Consider the following 14,506-nt stretch of genomic DNA (forward strand, 5'->3'; position numbering starts at 1 on the left):
CACTAATGAGTACCTACCACCTTTATTTTTGAGATGATAGGGATCAGAGGAATGGTTGCTTAAGGCATATTGGAAAGGGGTGTAAGGGAACTGTTGGGTGATGGAATTGCTCTATATCCTGATTGGCAGGCAGTCACACAGCTGTTTACATTTAGCAAAACTGATCAAATCGTGTATTAAAAAACTATGCTTTTTCACTGTATTTAAATGTTACCTCAATAAAAAAAATGGATGGGAGTAAGAAAAGACTGGTGGCGTTAAAAAGTAACACTAATGCATGTAAGGAGAAATTTGGTATGGGAAGCCCTTTTTAAAACAGACTGTTGAACCTCAGAGGGAAGGCAGGGGAGGGAGTGGGAAGAGATCAACCAATGAACTTATATGCATATATGCATAACCCGTGGACACAGACAACGGGGTGGTGAGGGCCTGGGGGGAGAGGGGGAGGACAGACTGGACTGGAAGAGGTTAATGGTGGTGGGGGGGGGCGCGGAGAAAGACCTATGTAATACTTTCAACAATAAAGATTAAAAAAAAAAAAAACAAGGAAAAAGAAACAGTCCAATAACCTCTGCTGGATTTATGCAACCAAATAAGGACATTAAAAATCCCTGCAAACTTTCTGAGTGCCTTCTCCGTCAGAGTTCCTACATCTTTTCTCGGCTACCCGCGGGCCCCTGGGAGGTCGGGGCGGATTCAGACGTGACCTCACCAGCCCTCGTTCCCGCTCCCTTCCCCACTGCCCCGCCCCTAGTCAACAGCGCGTCGCGGACCTGTCAACAACAGCGCGTCGCGGACCCGCCCATTGATCCCGCTCACACCCATCTGAACAGTCCGTTTACCTTTCAATCAATTCAAATATCGCTCCTTGCGATATTTGCAAACCAATCGCAAGCTTCTTCGAAGGGAAGAGGCGGGCATGTTTCCCGGAAGTGCTGGTTAAAATCCCTCCAATCAGAGGCTGGGTGTGGGAAGTTTGAATTTAGCTGAGTCCCGTATTGTAGACGTTCCTGCTTTAGGGGCAGCGTGGGTTTCCAGACCGAGAGAGTTCTTTGCTCTTTGCTTGAGGTTTCACGCTAGACCTGCCTCAGGTAGGTGGGTGCTGGAGGGAGAGCGCTGGCCTGCTTCCTTCTGGTCTAGAAGGATCTGAGGACCTGCAGCTGCGAGCTGGACGCGCCGCGTACCGGGGGAGGGTCCCCTGGCACCATGTTACCTGTCCTTCCTGAAGCTGAAAACACAGCCCTCCGGATTAAATATTTGTTGCCTTGATCTAGGTAGCTGTCAGCGTTTCACCACCGGGGCGTAGTCGGCCTGTGGAGCTTGGCTCTGACAGCAAATTTCAGTAGCTCCTCTCCTATCCTGGGGCAACTGTAAACACCCGGGTTGAGAACGTGTAGGCAAGCAAGAATAAGGCATTGTAGACTGTGAAACTGGAAGGAACCCCAGGCAGCCAGAGAAGAGAATTTACATGTTTGTGAAGAGCCAGGCTGCCCGGCTTGTGTTCCCAGCTGCCGCACTTTTTAAGCTGTGCTGGCGGGCAGTTAATTTACCTCATTTGTATAATGGCGAGAATACCTAATTACCCTTTAGGGTTTAGGAGATAATTAAATATGCCTTTAGTACTAAATCTCTCTCTCTCTCTCTCTCTCTCTCTCTCTCTCTCTCTCTCTCTCTCTCTCTCTCTCCTGTGTATAGTGCTACGTTGTATTTCAAAATAACTAATATATGTTTTATTTTTTCTTAAATATTTAGCAAATTAATGCTTGTGGGAGGTGGCAAATCATATAGGGGAGAGTTCTTGATGAGAAGCACAGTCCTTTGTTACTTCCCCGGGCTCCTAAAGGAGAATGTTATTAGCATCCAGGTTAGAAGAATTCTCATTTTTTATACTCTGTTGATTGCTTAACAATCATGTAACATTTTGAATTTGTTGCATTTCTTGTGCTGATTTTTCTTTTATTTGGAGTTTTCTAATGGACTTCCTTAGTTATTGTTGAAGAACATAGTGTGCTTATAACTTTTTAAACTTCCTAATTGCAAACCCTCCCTCTTTCCCCACCCCCTTTTTCTTTTAAGCTGGCAATAATTTCCCCTGGAAAACCAGTCCTTTTTCTCCAGTTTGTCTTGGTTGTTCTCTATACCAGATGCACAGGTAACTCCCTTAGACTTTCCACTTGCCTTTATTCTTTTTGTCAGTTCTATCTATGGTTTCTTGGAACCCATCCTTTTCCTTGTCCTCCCTTGTATTGCTTTAATACATTCTCCAAGGATCTTTCTATGAAAAGGGTATATGCCAACTAAACTATATAATGTCTCACATGGCCGAAAATAATTTTATTCTGTCCCCCCCAGGGCAAACTGATTTGATTATCCTTCTATGGCACCATGGTAATTCTTCTGAAAACCCTCCTTTTTCTTAATCTCATATATTCAGTGCCTTCCTTACTTGTCTACTGGGCATCTCATATGTTTTTTGTTTGTTTGTTTGTTTTGGCTTGGTTTTTGGCTTGGTTTTGGCTTGAGAAAAATATAGCAGGTTGCCTGCATTCATCACTAGGGGACGGTTAAGAAACTATCCTGTATTATTATGGACTGTAGCTTCCTGAGCTTCACTTTATCTGTCAAACAAGGTCCTATTTAGAAGCCCAAAATAGGTCGTACTGTCTTATCTTTTGATTACCTCCTTCCCACTCTTCAGTGTCACATTCCATTTTGTATTTGAACATTTTTATTTCAGAAGACTCTGAGGTTGGGACAGGAGGTGAACTGGGATCTTGTGTTTTTTTTTATATAATAAAATGAAAAACCATGTAAGTTGGTCTGTCTCTCTCTTTTCCCTGACAGGATGTCTTCTTCACATTTTGCCAGTCGACGCAGAAAGGATTTAAGTACTGATATGATTAGAACTAAAATTGCTCACAGGAAATCTCTGTCTCAAAAAGAACACAGACATAAGGAATATGAACGAAATAGACACTTTGGCTTGAAAGATGTCAACATTCCAACCTTAGAAGGTAGACATCTTCTTGAATTAGATGAGACATCTCAAGAGCTTGTTCCAGAAAAGGCCAGTGTCAAGCCAAGTAAGTAAAGGTTTATTGTAATTTTAAGTGCTTTGAAGAGCGAAGAAAAGTTGATTTAATAAGTGAGGTTAAAAAAAATCCCTGACCAGAAGAATGGAGTTTTGTAATACCATTTTGAATAACTTGATGTTTTCTACTGTCTATTTAAGGTAAAGGCTAGGCTAAATCTATTTTAGCTAGGTTGGAGCCATTCACCTATGGAATATTATAACACTTTATTTTCTATATTGCCTTATAGGAATTCTGAAGTTCTTATTTCTGGAGCTTGGGTAGGATAAGTGTTGACAAGATAAATTGAAAAGGGACATAAAATAGAACTGATTGAAGAATCTATGAAATGAGATACTTTGCCAATGAAAACATTTCTTAGAAGGACAAGGAATTCTTCCTTGCAGTTTGCCTAAAAGGGTCATCAGGAAGGAAAAAAATTAACTGATAAAAAAAAATTGATCTCAACAAATGATAGAGTGTCTTAGAAGGCAAGGGATGCAATAGAGAAGAAAGAGAACTGGGAAGTAACTTTTGCATTTAACCAGAGGAGTCACTGGACTCCTATTTAGTTGTGTTCATATAGTAGGCACTAGGAGCTAGATTACAGTGAAATAAAGCAAGGATAAATGAAGAAATGGCAGAAAGATATAAAGTCTTCTTAGATGAATTATAGAGAAAGAAGTGAGATGTAAAGTTGTTTAAATGTTCACTGCTCCAATTCTATCATTTTCCAGGACCAGTGTAATATGTGGCACTTACAAGGCATTCAACATAGAGCATTTGAGATCTTGCTCCTTGGCATATGTCATCAATTTGGCTCAAATAAACTTATAAAAATAAAAAGACATTCAACATAATTGAGCGTAATTGATTCTATAAAAGAGAGGGTTAGGCTAAAACATTTCAGATTTTTTTTTAAGGTTCTATAGGAAAGAGCAAAAATTGGATAAATGTATCTTAGGGTTCTTTTTGTTTTTGAGATGAAATGATCAGTGCATGTTTGAAGGTCAAAGGAAGTGAGTTGGTTTTTGAGGGAGAGAGTAAAGAATAACATCTCTTAGGAGTTGGGAGGAAATAATAACTGGGCCATAGAATGATATAGGATGACCTTTAAAGATAGAGCTAGTACATTTTTTGCCTGAGACGATGTGATGTTATTGCTTCACAAGTTGGCTCCTTGCTTCTACTCATGCCCTCTCAAATATTCAATTCCTTGACCAAAATCTCTCAAAAGTCTAACCCTGTCAATATCTATTAAGATATCTTTTGTTTATTTGCTATTTGCAAAGGTCTAGGGGTGAGAGTGGGCCTGGTATGTTCCAGAGAAAGCAAGTAGGCAGGAATGTCTATGTGAGAACAACAAGGGGCTAGCTCCTGTAGAGCCCTGAGGGCCATCCTTATAAGGACATTGGCTTTTACTCTGAGGAAAATGAGAAACCATTGATGGATTAATGGGAATTTATGTCATCTGATTTACATTTTCAAAGTGTCACTTTGGCTGTTGTGTTGATAATAGGTTGTGGGTGTCAAGCATGGCCTCAGGGAGACCAGTTAGGCAACGACTGCAATAATTAGGTTGGTAGCTGATGGTTGACCAGATTGGTAGGAGCAAAGATAAGGGGTTGCATTCTGAGTATATTTTGAAGTTTGAACCAATGGGATTTCTGGTGGTTGTAGGGCTGATAAAGAGGAGTCAGGATGATTTCAAGGTTTTTGACCTGATCAACTAAAAATATGGAGTAGTCATTTACTAAATTGTAAAAGACTGAGGGAGGAACAATATTTTGTGTGTGTGTGTGTGTGTGTGTGTGTGGCGGGGAGGATGATATGATTAAGTTTTGGACGCGTTAAATTTGAGATGCCTATGGAAGAAGGTTTGCTGGAAAGGTAGTTGGATATACAAGATGACTTCAGGGGGAGAATTCTGAACTGGAGATAATAAATTCAGGAGTTGTCAATGTATACACAGTATGTGAAGCTTTAAGACTGGATATGATTATCTAAAGTTTTGGTGTGGAAAAAGAAGAGAAAAAGGGATAAGCACTCCAACATTTAGAAGCTGAGGACATGAGGGGAAACGAGGAAAAACTGAGGAGCAATGTAAGTAAAGTAAGAGTTCAACAAGAAGAGAGTGGCATCTTAGAAACCAAGTGAAATAAGCATGTCAAAGAGGATAGCCTGATTAATTATGTCAGTGCTTCTTGTTAGGCCAAGTAATATTAGAAGTGAGAATTTGAACCTCACTGTGGAGGTCACTGGTGATCTTGGTAAGTAGTTTTTGTAGAGTGAAGTTCAGGAAGTGAAAGCCAGGTTGACATGGATCAAGAGAGAATGGTAGCACCACCTAGGATGTATTCTTGCCCCCAAAGTTGAACTTGATGCTAATCAAATCCTTAGATATAATTTCCAGTTTATAGAAAACATACAAGGGCTAGAGGAATGAGCAAGAAATAGGAGAAATCAAACAAATGTAGAGTGTAGGACATTCTCTAGGACTTTTATTAACAGGATAATTGCATGAAAAGAAGGACAGGGAGGAATATCTTGATGAAGAGACTTAAAAGACAACCAGATACAATATATAGGTCTTGTTTGGTTCCTGACTTGAACAAACCAATGGTTTAAAAAAATAAATAGACTTATTTGAAACAAATAAGAGGTCTAAATCTGCTCTCTGTAATAGGTGGTAACATGGAATTACTGCTAATTTTGTTAGGCATGGTAATGATATTGTGACTCTGAAAGAAAATGTCTTTAATTTTAGAAGTGCATACTGAAATATTTAGGGATAAAGTTTTTTGAGTAGAATTTGTTTTCAAATACTTCAGAAACAAAGCAAGTGCAGCAAGTATTCGTACTTGTTGAATCTGGATGATAGGTATCTACACTAATAAAAGAGTAATATGCTAATTGACTGTACCTTTGTGACACCCACCGGCCAATCAGGATTGAGTATTCAGATTAACTCAACAAAGATGCTGGGTTAATTTGCATACGCAGCCACTGAGCGGCCAGGGGCAGGGCAGGACGCTTGTGTTGCCACCACGGTGATGTACAGGTGTTCTGCACCATCTCTGCCGCTCTGGGCCTCTGGGCAGCATGGGAAGGCGGAAAGGCAGCTCTGGCCAGAGCCTGCAGCCAGGGGAAGGAAGGCCCATTCTTGCACAAATCTCTGTGCATTGGGCCTCTAGTATTATTATAATCTACTGTGTGTATATTTGAATTTTTTCATAATTTTGAAAAAAGTGAGGACGATGGAAGAAGAATTGGAAATATGGATATAAATAATTCTCCTGAAGAATTTTACCTTAAACTGAAATAGAGATATGAGGCAAGTAGCTAGGTGAGGATGTGGATTGGGAAGAATTATTGCATGTTTGTAACTTCATGAGGGCAACAACCCAGTATAAAGAGAAAAATAGATGAGTGAGAAGGAAATTACTGGAAGAATGTCCTTGAGTAAGTGAGAAGCATAAAATTCGCCTATTTAAATATATGCTTTTTTAAAAGTAAATTTACTGAGTTGTGCAGGTATCTTTCTGGAAATTTTTTAACCCTTAGCCAGTGGCAAACATATACTCATTCTTCAGAACCCTTCTCAGGTAATCTCTCTTCTGAGAAATCTTTCCTGATCTCCTCAGACAGGTTTGTACCGAGTCTCTATTGAGTGTGTATTCTCCTATTATTTGATCTGTGCTAAACCAAATTGAAACTGTGTTCATCTCCCTACAATACTGTGTGAGCCCTTCAAGGGCAGAAATTCTCTTACTTGTTCTTACTGCCTAAAAATGTCTGGCACATAGTAGCCACTCATATTTTTCAAACCAGTTTAAATAACATGAGAATACCTTAAGTTAAGAATAGTAAGTGGGCCGAAACTGGTTTGGCTCAGTGGATAGAGCGTCGGCCTGCGGACTGAAGGGTCCCGGGTTCGATTCCGGTCAAGGGCATGTACCTTGGTTGCGGGCACATCCCCAGTGGGTGGTGTGCAGGAGGCAGCTGATCGATGTTTCTCTCTCATCGATGTTTCTAGTTCTCTATCCCTCTCCCTTCCTCTCTGTAAAATATCAATAAAATATATTAAAAAAAAAAAAAAAAGAATAGTAAGTGGGAAGACTCATACAACTTAAGAAAAGGAAGATAAACAACCCACTCAAAAAATGGGCAACAGACCTAAATAGATACTTTTTGAAAGAGGACATAAGGAAGGCCAAGAGACATATGAAAACATGCTCAAAGTCTCTAACCATCCAAGAGATGCAAATCAAAATGACAATGCGGTACCATCTCACACCTGTCAGAATGGCTATCATCAACAAATCAACAAATGACAAGTGTTGGCGAGGATGTGGAGAAAAAGGAACCCTCGTACACTGCTGGTGGGAATGCAGTCTGGTGTAGCCACTGTGGAGAACAGTATGGAGTTTCCTCAAAAAACTAAAAATGGAACTCCCATTTGATCCAGTGATCCCACTTCTAGGAATATATCCCAAGAAACTAGAAACACCAGTCAGAAAGGATATATGCACCCCTATGTTCATAGCAACACAATTTACCATAGCTGAGATTTGGAAACAGCCTAAGTGCCCATCAGCAGATGAGTGGATTAAAAACCTGTGTTACATCTACACAATGGAATACGATGCTGCGCTAAAAAAGCAGGCATTCTTACCATTTGCAACAGCATGGATGGAACTGGAGAGAATTATGCTAAGCAAAATAAGCCAGTCAGAGAAAGATAAATATCACATTATCTCACTCATTTGTGGAATATAATGAACAACATAAATTGATGAACAAAAACAGATCCATAGACAAAGAAGCATTGATCAGACTGTCAAACCTCAGAGGGAAGGTAGGGGAGAGTGGGGGTAAGGGGGATAGATCAACCAAAGGACTTGTTTGCATATGGACACAGACACCAGGGGTGTGAGGGCAAGAGTAGGGGAGTGGTAATGAGGGGATAAGGACACATATGTAATACCTTAATCAATAAAGAAAAAAAAAAGAATAATAAGTGGGAGCTAGAGAAACTTACAAGTAGTTTTAATATCAAAGGAAAAAAATTGTAGCCCTAGCTGTTTTGCTCAGTGGATAGAGCATCGGCCTGCAGACTGAAGGGTCCCAGTTTTGATTCTGTTCAAGGGCACAAGCCTGGGTTGTGAGCTCAATCCCCAGGGAGGTCGTGCAGGAGGCAGCCAGTCAATCAATGATTCTCTCATCATTGGTGTTTCTATCTCTCCCTCTCCCTTCCTCTCTCAAATCAGTAAAAATATTTTTTAAAAAGAAAACATTGTATTAGTTACCCCAAAACTTAGTGACTTAAAACAACAAAGAACATTATTATTTCACACAATTTTTGTGGGTCAGGAATTTAGGGGCAGCTCAGTTGGGTATGGTAGTTCTGGAGGTTGCAGTCAAGATGTCATCCAGTAGTGCATCTGAAGGCTTGACGAAGATGGGAGGATCTGCTTCTAAGATAACTCACAGACTGGCAAGTTGATGCTAGCTTTTGGCAGGCAGCCTTAGTTTTTTGTCAGGTAGACATCTCCATAGGGCTGCCTAATTCTCTTTCTGGCTCCACATAGCCACTGACTTCCCCCAAAGCAAGTGATCCAAGAGAGAGCAAGGCAAAAGCTGGAATGTCTTTCGTGATCTAGTCTTGGAAGTCATATTCCTTTTCCATAGTACTTTTTTTGTTATAGCCCTATTCATTGATGGAAGGAACGGCAACACAGGGGCATGACTTCTTCACCAGGAGGTTAGAATCACGGGAGGTCAGTTTAGATGCTGACTGTCATGGAATTGAATTAAGTGAAAAGGGTAGTAATACACGTCTGGTACATAGCAAGCAGTTAATAAATATTTGAACAATTAAAAGCAAAAGAAATAGAAATTTTAAAAGAATAGGGATTGAAATAACTTGTGATTAGAGTGTTAAGGAGTTTAAGAAGTTTCTCAAAGCATTTCTTAGTTGCTGTTGAAATTAGACAAAATGATTTTTTTGACATTTGCACAACTTTTGAGCTGAAATTTTTTATATACTGTGTTTGGTTGTTTGTTATTCCTGCTTAGAGTCAGTGAAAACTCTTCTACATGAGCAACGGAAACAAATGCTCCAGAAATACAAAGAAGAAAAGCAACTTCAAAAATTGAAAGAGCAAAGAGAGAAAGCTAAACGAGGAGTGTTTAAAGTGGGTCTTTATAGACCTGATGTGCCTTCATTTCTTTTTTCAAACCGGAATACTATGAAAGCTGAGCCAATAAAGGTAAATTTAGTATCCTAAGTAGATATAGAGGAATAGTTCCTTTTAACAGTTCCTTTTTCTTTAAGAGATTATACTCGATTTTAGCCAAAAGGCTGAGAAAAAAATCTTTTAAGAGATTAAATGACTAAAATTACCCATTCCCCTTAGTTCCTTTATTCACTCAACTAATTACTAGGAGGTGGGAATGACAGTAGTAGCTCAAAAGATGAAAATCAGATCTCCCATTGTAACTGTAGGTAGATTGCAATAGGATAAAACAAGGAAAGCAAGTAGACCCAGGCTGGACAATGAATGTTATGCCAGAGGACTTGGCATTTATCCTGTGAGATATGGAGAGTCAAAGGAGGCTTTTAAATGAGGTTGTACCATTATCAAATTAATAACGCAGGCCCTGCGGGTGTGGCCCAGTGGTGAGCGTCTCCCTATTAACCAAGAGGTCATGGTTTGATTTCTGGTCAGGGCACATGCCCAGGTTTTGGGCTTGATCCCCAGGAGAGGGTGTACAGGAGGCAGCCAATCAATGATTGATATTTCTATGTCTCCCTCTTCCTTCCTCTAGAAATCAATAAAAATATATTTTTAAAAAAATCAATAATGCAGGAAGACCCCTGGCCAGTGTGGCTCCGTTGGAGCATTGTCCTATACACCAAAAGGTGGCAGGTTCAATTAACTTAAAGATAATTTAAATTAGGTCAGAACCAGAAAAAAATAGTAATTTATGTTAGCAAGTATCTTTTTGACATAAATGACTACAGATAAAGTTTAACTTTAAAATGAGAACTTTATTTCATAATGAAACATGGAGGTAATTTTACAAGTTCATTTAAAAATTTTTTTATCTTGTTTTGATTGTTTTAAGGCTGTTCCATCTTTTGTACGGATGACAAGGTCAAAGACCAAAGAACAAATGGAGCAAACTAAGGTATAGCTGATAATAGATAATTGTTACTAAAATGACAAATTATACTTTTCTTTTCTCAGAATAAGTAAATTTATTTTTAATTTGTGAGCTTCAAGTATGGTGATTATTTTACTAGAGTTAGTAGTACCAGAATCACTGTTATTAGTATGGTGACATAGAGCAGTTTTTACTAAATGCTAAAGGAAGTATTCTCTTAAAATAGTCTTTGCTCACCCAGTGTGGGGTGTGCAGGAGGCAGCCGATCAATGATTCTCTGTCATCATTGATGTTTCTATTTCTCACTCCCTCACCCTTCCTCTCTGAAATCATAAAAATTTTTTAAAAAGTAGTCTTTGCCCAGACATCCCTTATGAAATCTATACCAAACTTTGTCTTTGAATCACACTCTTTTTTTTTGTTTGTTAGTTTACTAGTCTTCTATTATGTAGTTCATGACACCATAAAATGCAGATAGGAATATATAGCATATAGGGTGGGTATTATAAATTATGGATTTTCAAAGCACTGTGATGGATAAAGTTACTAGGAAGATTACTAAAAGTAAAGTGAGGAAGGGGGAAGTAGCATGTCTCTTTGTCAGGTGAGGAAGCTAACGTTCATGTATCTAATACGTTTTGAATCACTACCATGTTCTTCTAGGCTCTAGGTAGGATATAATAGGGAACAAAATAATTCTCTTTTTGTCTGAGATAGGCAGTAAGAAAATAAGTACATATTATGTCAGATGGAATAAAAAAAGAAGGGAGATGGTGGTTACTGAATTAGGTAGAATTTTGATTGGGCCTCACTGAGATGGTAGCATTTTTAATAAAGTTTTTAAGGAAATAGAAGAGTGAACTCTGGCAAAGAGTTTTCTATCTAGGAGAATGATTTTCTAGACAAAATTCAAAAGTCCTGAAGTAAAGACATGCCTGCTTAAGGACTCTCAGATGATTATAGTCAGTTATTTCTAATAGCTTTGGTTGTGTTTAAAATTTAGAATTTAGAAAATGCTGAATTATTAGCATTTTCTAAATTTTAGGAATCTAAAAAAAGGTGGTAAGAAAATTTATAATGGAAAACTTTTTTCTTTATCCCATTTTATTTGAGGTAGTGGATATTTTCCTGGGTTATTTGCAATAGTCAGATTTCAGATGAGGGGGTCAGTTTACAGATTAGAAATGTGGTGTTTTGATTCATTATGCAATTAAATCCCATAGCACCTAATCTTTTCAATAGATTACTATTGGGAATGATGTTCAAGCAACTCAATCTGGTCAAAGACCAACTTCGGAAAAGAAAGTGTTGAACAAAGAGAAAAAAGGTAGGAATATTAGCAATTATAAGCTCTGATGTTGCCATAACAATAATTTAATAATTAAAAAAAGCATTTGATTTGATTATTTTTCCCCACAGTTGAACATCCTGAAATGCCCACATCAATAAGAATGACTCGATCAGCTACTCTAGCAGCAAAGCAGATGGCCAGAACAGTCTCATCAACTACAACAAGAAAGCCAGTGACAAGAGCTACTAATGGTAAGAACTGCTTCTTGGTCAATGACTAAACTAGAATGTTTTGGTCCTTGAGGTACTCCCTTGAGTAGGAGAGGAGGAAAGGAGAGATTCCAGTTACCTGAAGATAGTTTCTGTGCCCCAACATCCAGTTAGCAGTGGGTGCTTGAACATGGGAATACCTCAATTGGTATAAGCAGTGCTTCAAAGTGAAGAATTAATAGCACCAATAAATTACAGTCCATCTTTTTGGAAAATGGGGTGGTGTAACATTTAAGAACAATGAAAAAACGCTTAATAACATGGTTCATGGTATATTAAGTGGGGAAAGAAAAACATCAAAAGGTGAACAGTATGAGCACAGTTCTAAAATATGTATGTGAATATGTGAACATAGGAAACAACTGGAAAAATGTACCCTGAGGTCAACGTGATTATTACTAATACAATGTTGGGTGATTATTTTTTATTGTTGTTTTGTGCTTTTTAAAAAATTTCCTAATTTTCTACCATATATATTTGATATTCAGAGGCAAAAGGTAAAGTACCTTAACACCTTTTTTAAAAAAATATGTTTTTATTGATTTCAGAGAGGAAGGGAGAGGGAGAGAGAGATAGAAACATCAATGATGACAAAGAACCATTGATCGGCTGCCTCCTGCACACCCCCTACTGGGTATCGAACCCACAACCCCGGGCATGTCCCCTGACCTGAATCAAACCCGGGACCCTTCAGTCCGCAGGCTGATGCTCTGTCCACTGAGCCAAACCAGCTAGGGCTTGTTTTATTTTTTAAAACAGATGGCCTATACTTGGTATGAAATTTAATTTGTTTTTATCTTATTTTATAATAAGACTTTTAATCATTAAATTCTTTAAGATATACATTCCTATTGTTATCTTTTTTTTGTTTCCTTTCCCAAATTACCTACTGCTTTTTAAAAAAATATATTTTTCGGGGGAAGGTCAATGGGGGAAGAAAAGAAGACATATGTACTACTATTTGTAATACTTTAAACAGTAAAATAAAATTTAAAAAAATATATTTTTTATTGATTTCAGAGAGGTAGAGAGAGGGAGAGAGGGTTAGAAACAATGATGAAAAAGAATCATTGATTGGCTGCCTCCTGCACACCCCCTACTGGGGATTGAGGCCACAACCTGGGCATGTGCTCTGACTTGGAATCAAACTGTGACCTCCTGGTTCATAGGTCAACATTCAATCACTGAGCTACGTTGGCCAGGCCCTAGTGCTTTATTTTTATTTTTTAAATTTAATAAATTTTTATTGTTCAGATTATTACAATTGTTCTTCTTTTTTCCCCCATAGCTACCCTCCACCCTGTTCCCACCCCACCCTCTGCCCTTACCCCCCCCACTGTCCTCATCTATAGGTTTACAATTTTTGTCCAGACTCTTCCTGCACCCCGCACACCCCATTCCCTCTGAGAATTGTCAGTCCACTCCCTTTCTATGCCCCTGATTCTATTTTTTTTTTTATAATTTTATTGATTTTTTACAGAGAGGAAGGGAGAGGGATAGAGAGCTAGAAACATCGATCAGCTGCCTCCTGTACACCCCCCACTGGGGATATGCCCGCAACCAAGGTACATGCCCTTGACCGGAATCGAACCCGGGACCCCCCAGTCCGCAGGCCTATGCTTTATCCACTGAGCCAAACCAGTCAGGGCGCCCCTGATTCTATCATATTCACCAGTTTATTCTGTTCATCAGATTTTTTTATTCACTTGATTTTTAGATACACTTGTTGATAGATATGTATTTGTTGTTCATAATTTTTATCCTTACCTTTTTCTTCTTCTTCCTATTCTTAAAGAATACCTTTCAGCATTTCATATAATACTGGTTTGGTGGTGATGAACTCCTTTAGCTTTTTCTTATCTGTGAAGCTCTTTATCTGACCTTCCATTCTAAATGATAGCTTTGCTGGGTAGAGTAATCTTGGTTGTAGGTTCTTGCTATTCATCACTTTGAATATTTCTTGCCACTCCTGTCTGGCCTGCATAGTTTCTGTTCAGAAATCAGCTGACAATTGTATGGGTGCTCCCTTATAGGTAATTAACTGTTTTTCTCTTGCTGCTTTTAATATTCTCTCTTTGTCTTTTGCTCTTGGCATTTTAATTATGATGTGTCTTGGTGTGGTCCTCTTTGGATTCCTTTTGTTTGGGGTTCTGTGAGCTTCCTGGACTTGTAAGTCTATTTCTTTATCCAGGTGGGGGAAGTTTTCTGTCATTATTTCTTCAAATAGGTTTTCAGTATCTTGCTCTCTCTCTTCTTCTGGCACCCCCATAATTCTGATGTTGGTATGCTTGAAGTTGTCCCAGAGGCTCCTTACACTATCTTCATATTTTTGGATTCTTTTTGCTTTTTGCTTTTCCAGTTGAGTGTTTTTTGCTTCTTTGTATTTCAAATCTTTGACTTGACTCATGGGATCCTCTAGTCTGTTTTTGGGTCTCTGTATAATATTTTTTATTTCAGCAGTGTATGCTTAATTTCTAGTTGGTCCTTTTTCATATCCTTGATGGTCTCACTAAATTTATCGGCCTTTTCTAGAAAATTCTTGAAAAACCTTATAACCGTGATTTTGAACTCTATATCCAGTCGTTTGCTTTCTTCCATTTCTTTCATTTGTGACCTGTTTCTTTGTCTCCGCATTTTGGCTGCTTCCCTGAGTTGATAGAGTGGCTTTGTGTGCTAGGTGTTCTATAGGGCCCAGTGGCTCAGCC

General features: G+C 38.7%; 1 protein-coding gene across 1 annotated transcript in view; it reads left to right on the top strand.

Annotated features, from left to right (window-relative positions):
- The first annotated feature begins 956 nt into the window (after positions 1–956).
- DLGAP5 (DLG associated protein 5) overlaps positions 957–14,506 on the top strand; it is a 41,956-nt gene continuing 28,406 nt past the window's right edge. The window contains exons 1-6 of the mRNA XM_080643304.1: positions 957–1,091; positions 2,845–3,083; positions 9,150–9,343; positions 10,203–10,265; positions 11,484–11,568; positions 11,661–11,783. Coding sequence (XP_080499430.1) covers positions 2,846–3,083; positions 9,150–9,343; positions 10,203–10,265; positions 11,484–11,568; positions 11,661–11,783 — 703 coding nt within the window. The 5' untranslated portion in view covers positions 957–1,091; position 2,845. The remainder of the gene's footprint in view (positions 1,092–2,844; positions 3,084–9,149; positions 9,344–10,202; positions 10,266–11,483; positions 11,569–11,660; positions 11,784–14,506) is intronic.

This window comes from Plecotus auritus (assembly GCF_963455305.1).
Source record: "Plecotus auritus genome assembly, chromosome: 1".
NCBI classification, from domain to species: domain Eukaryota; kingdom Metazoa; phylum Chordata; class Mammalia; order Chiroptera; family Vespertilionidae; genus Plecotus; species Plecotus auritus.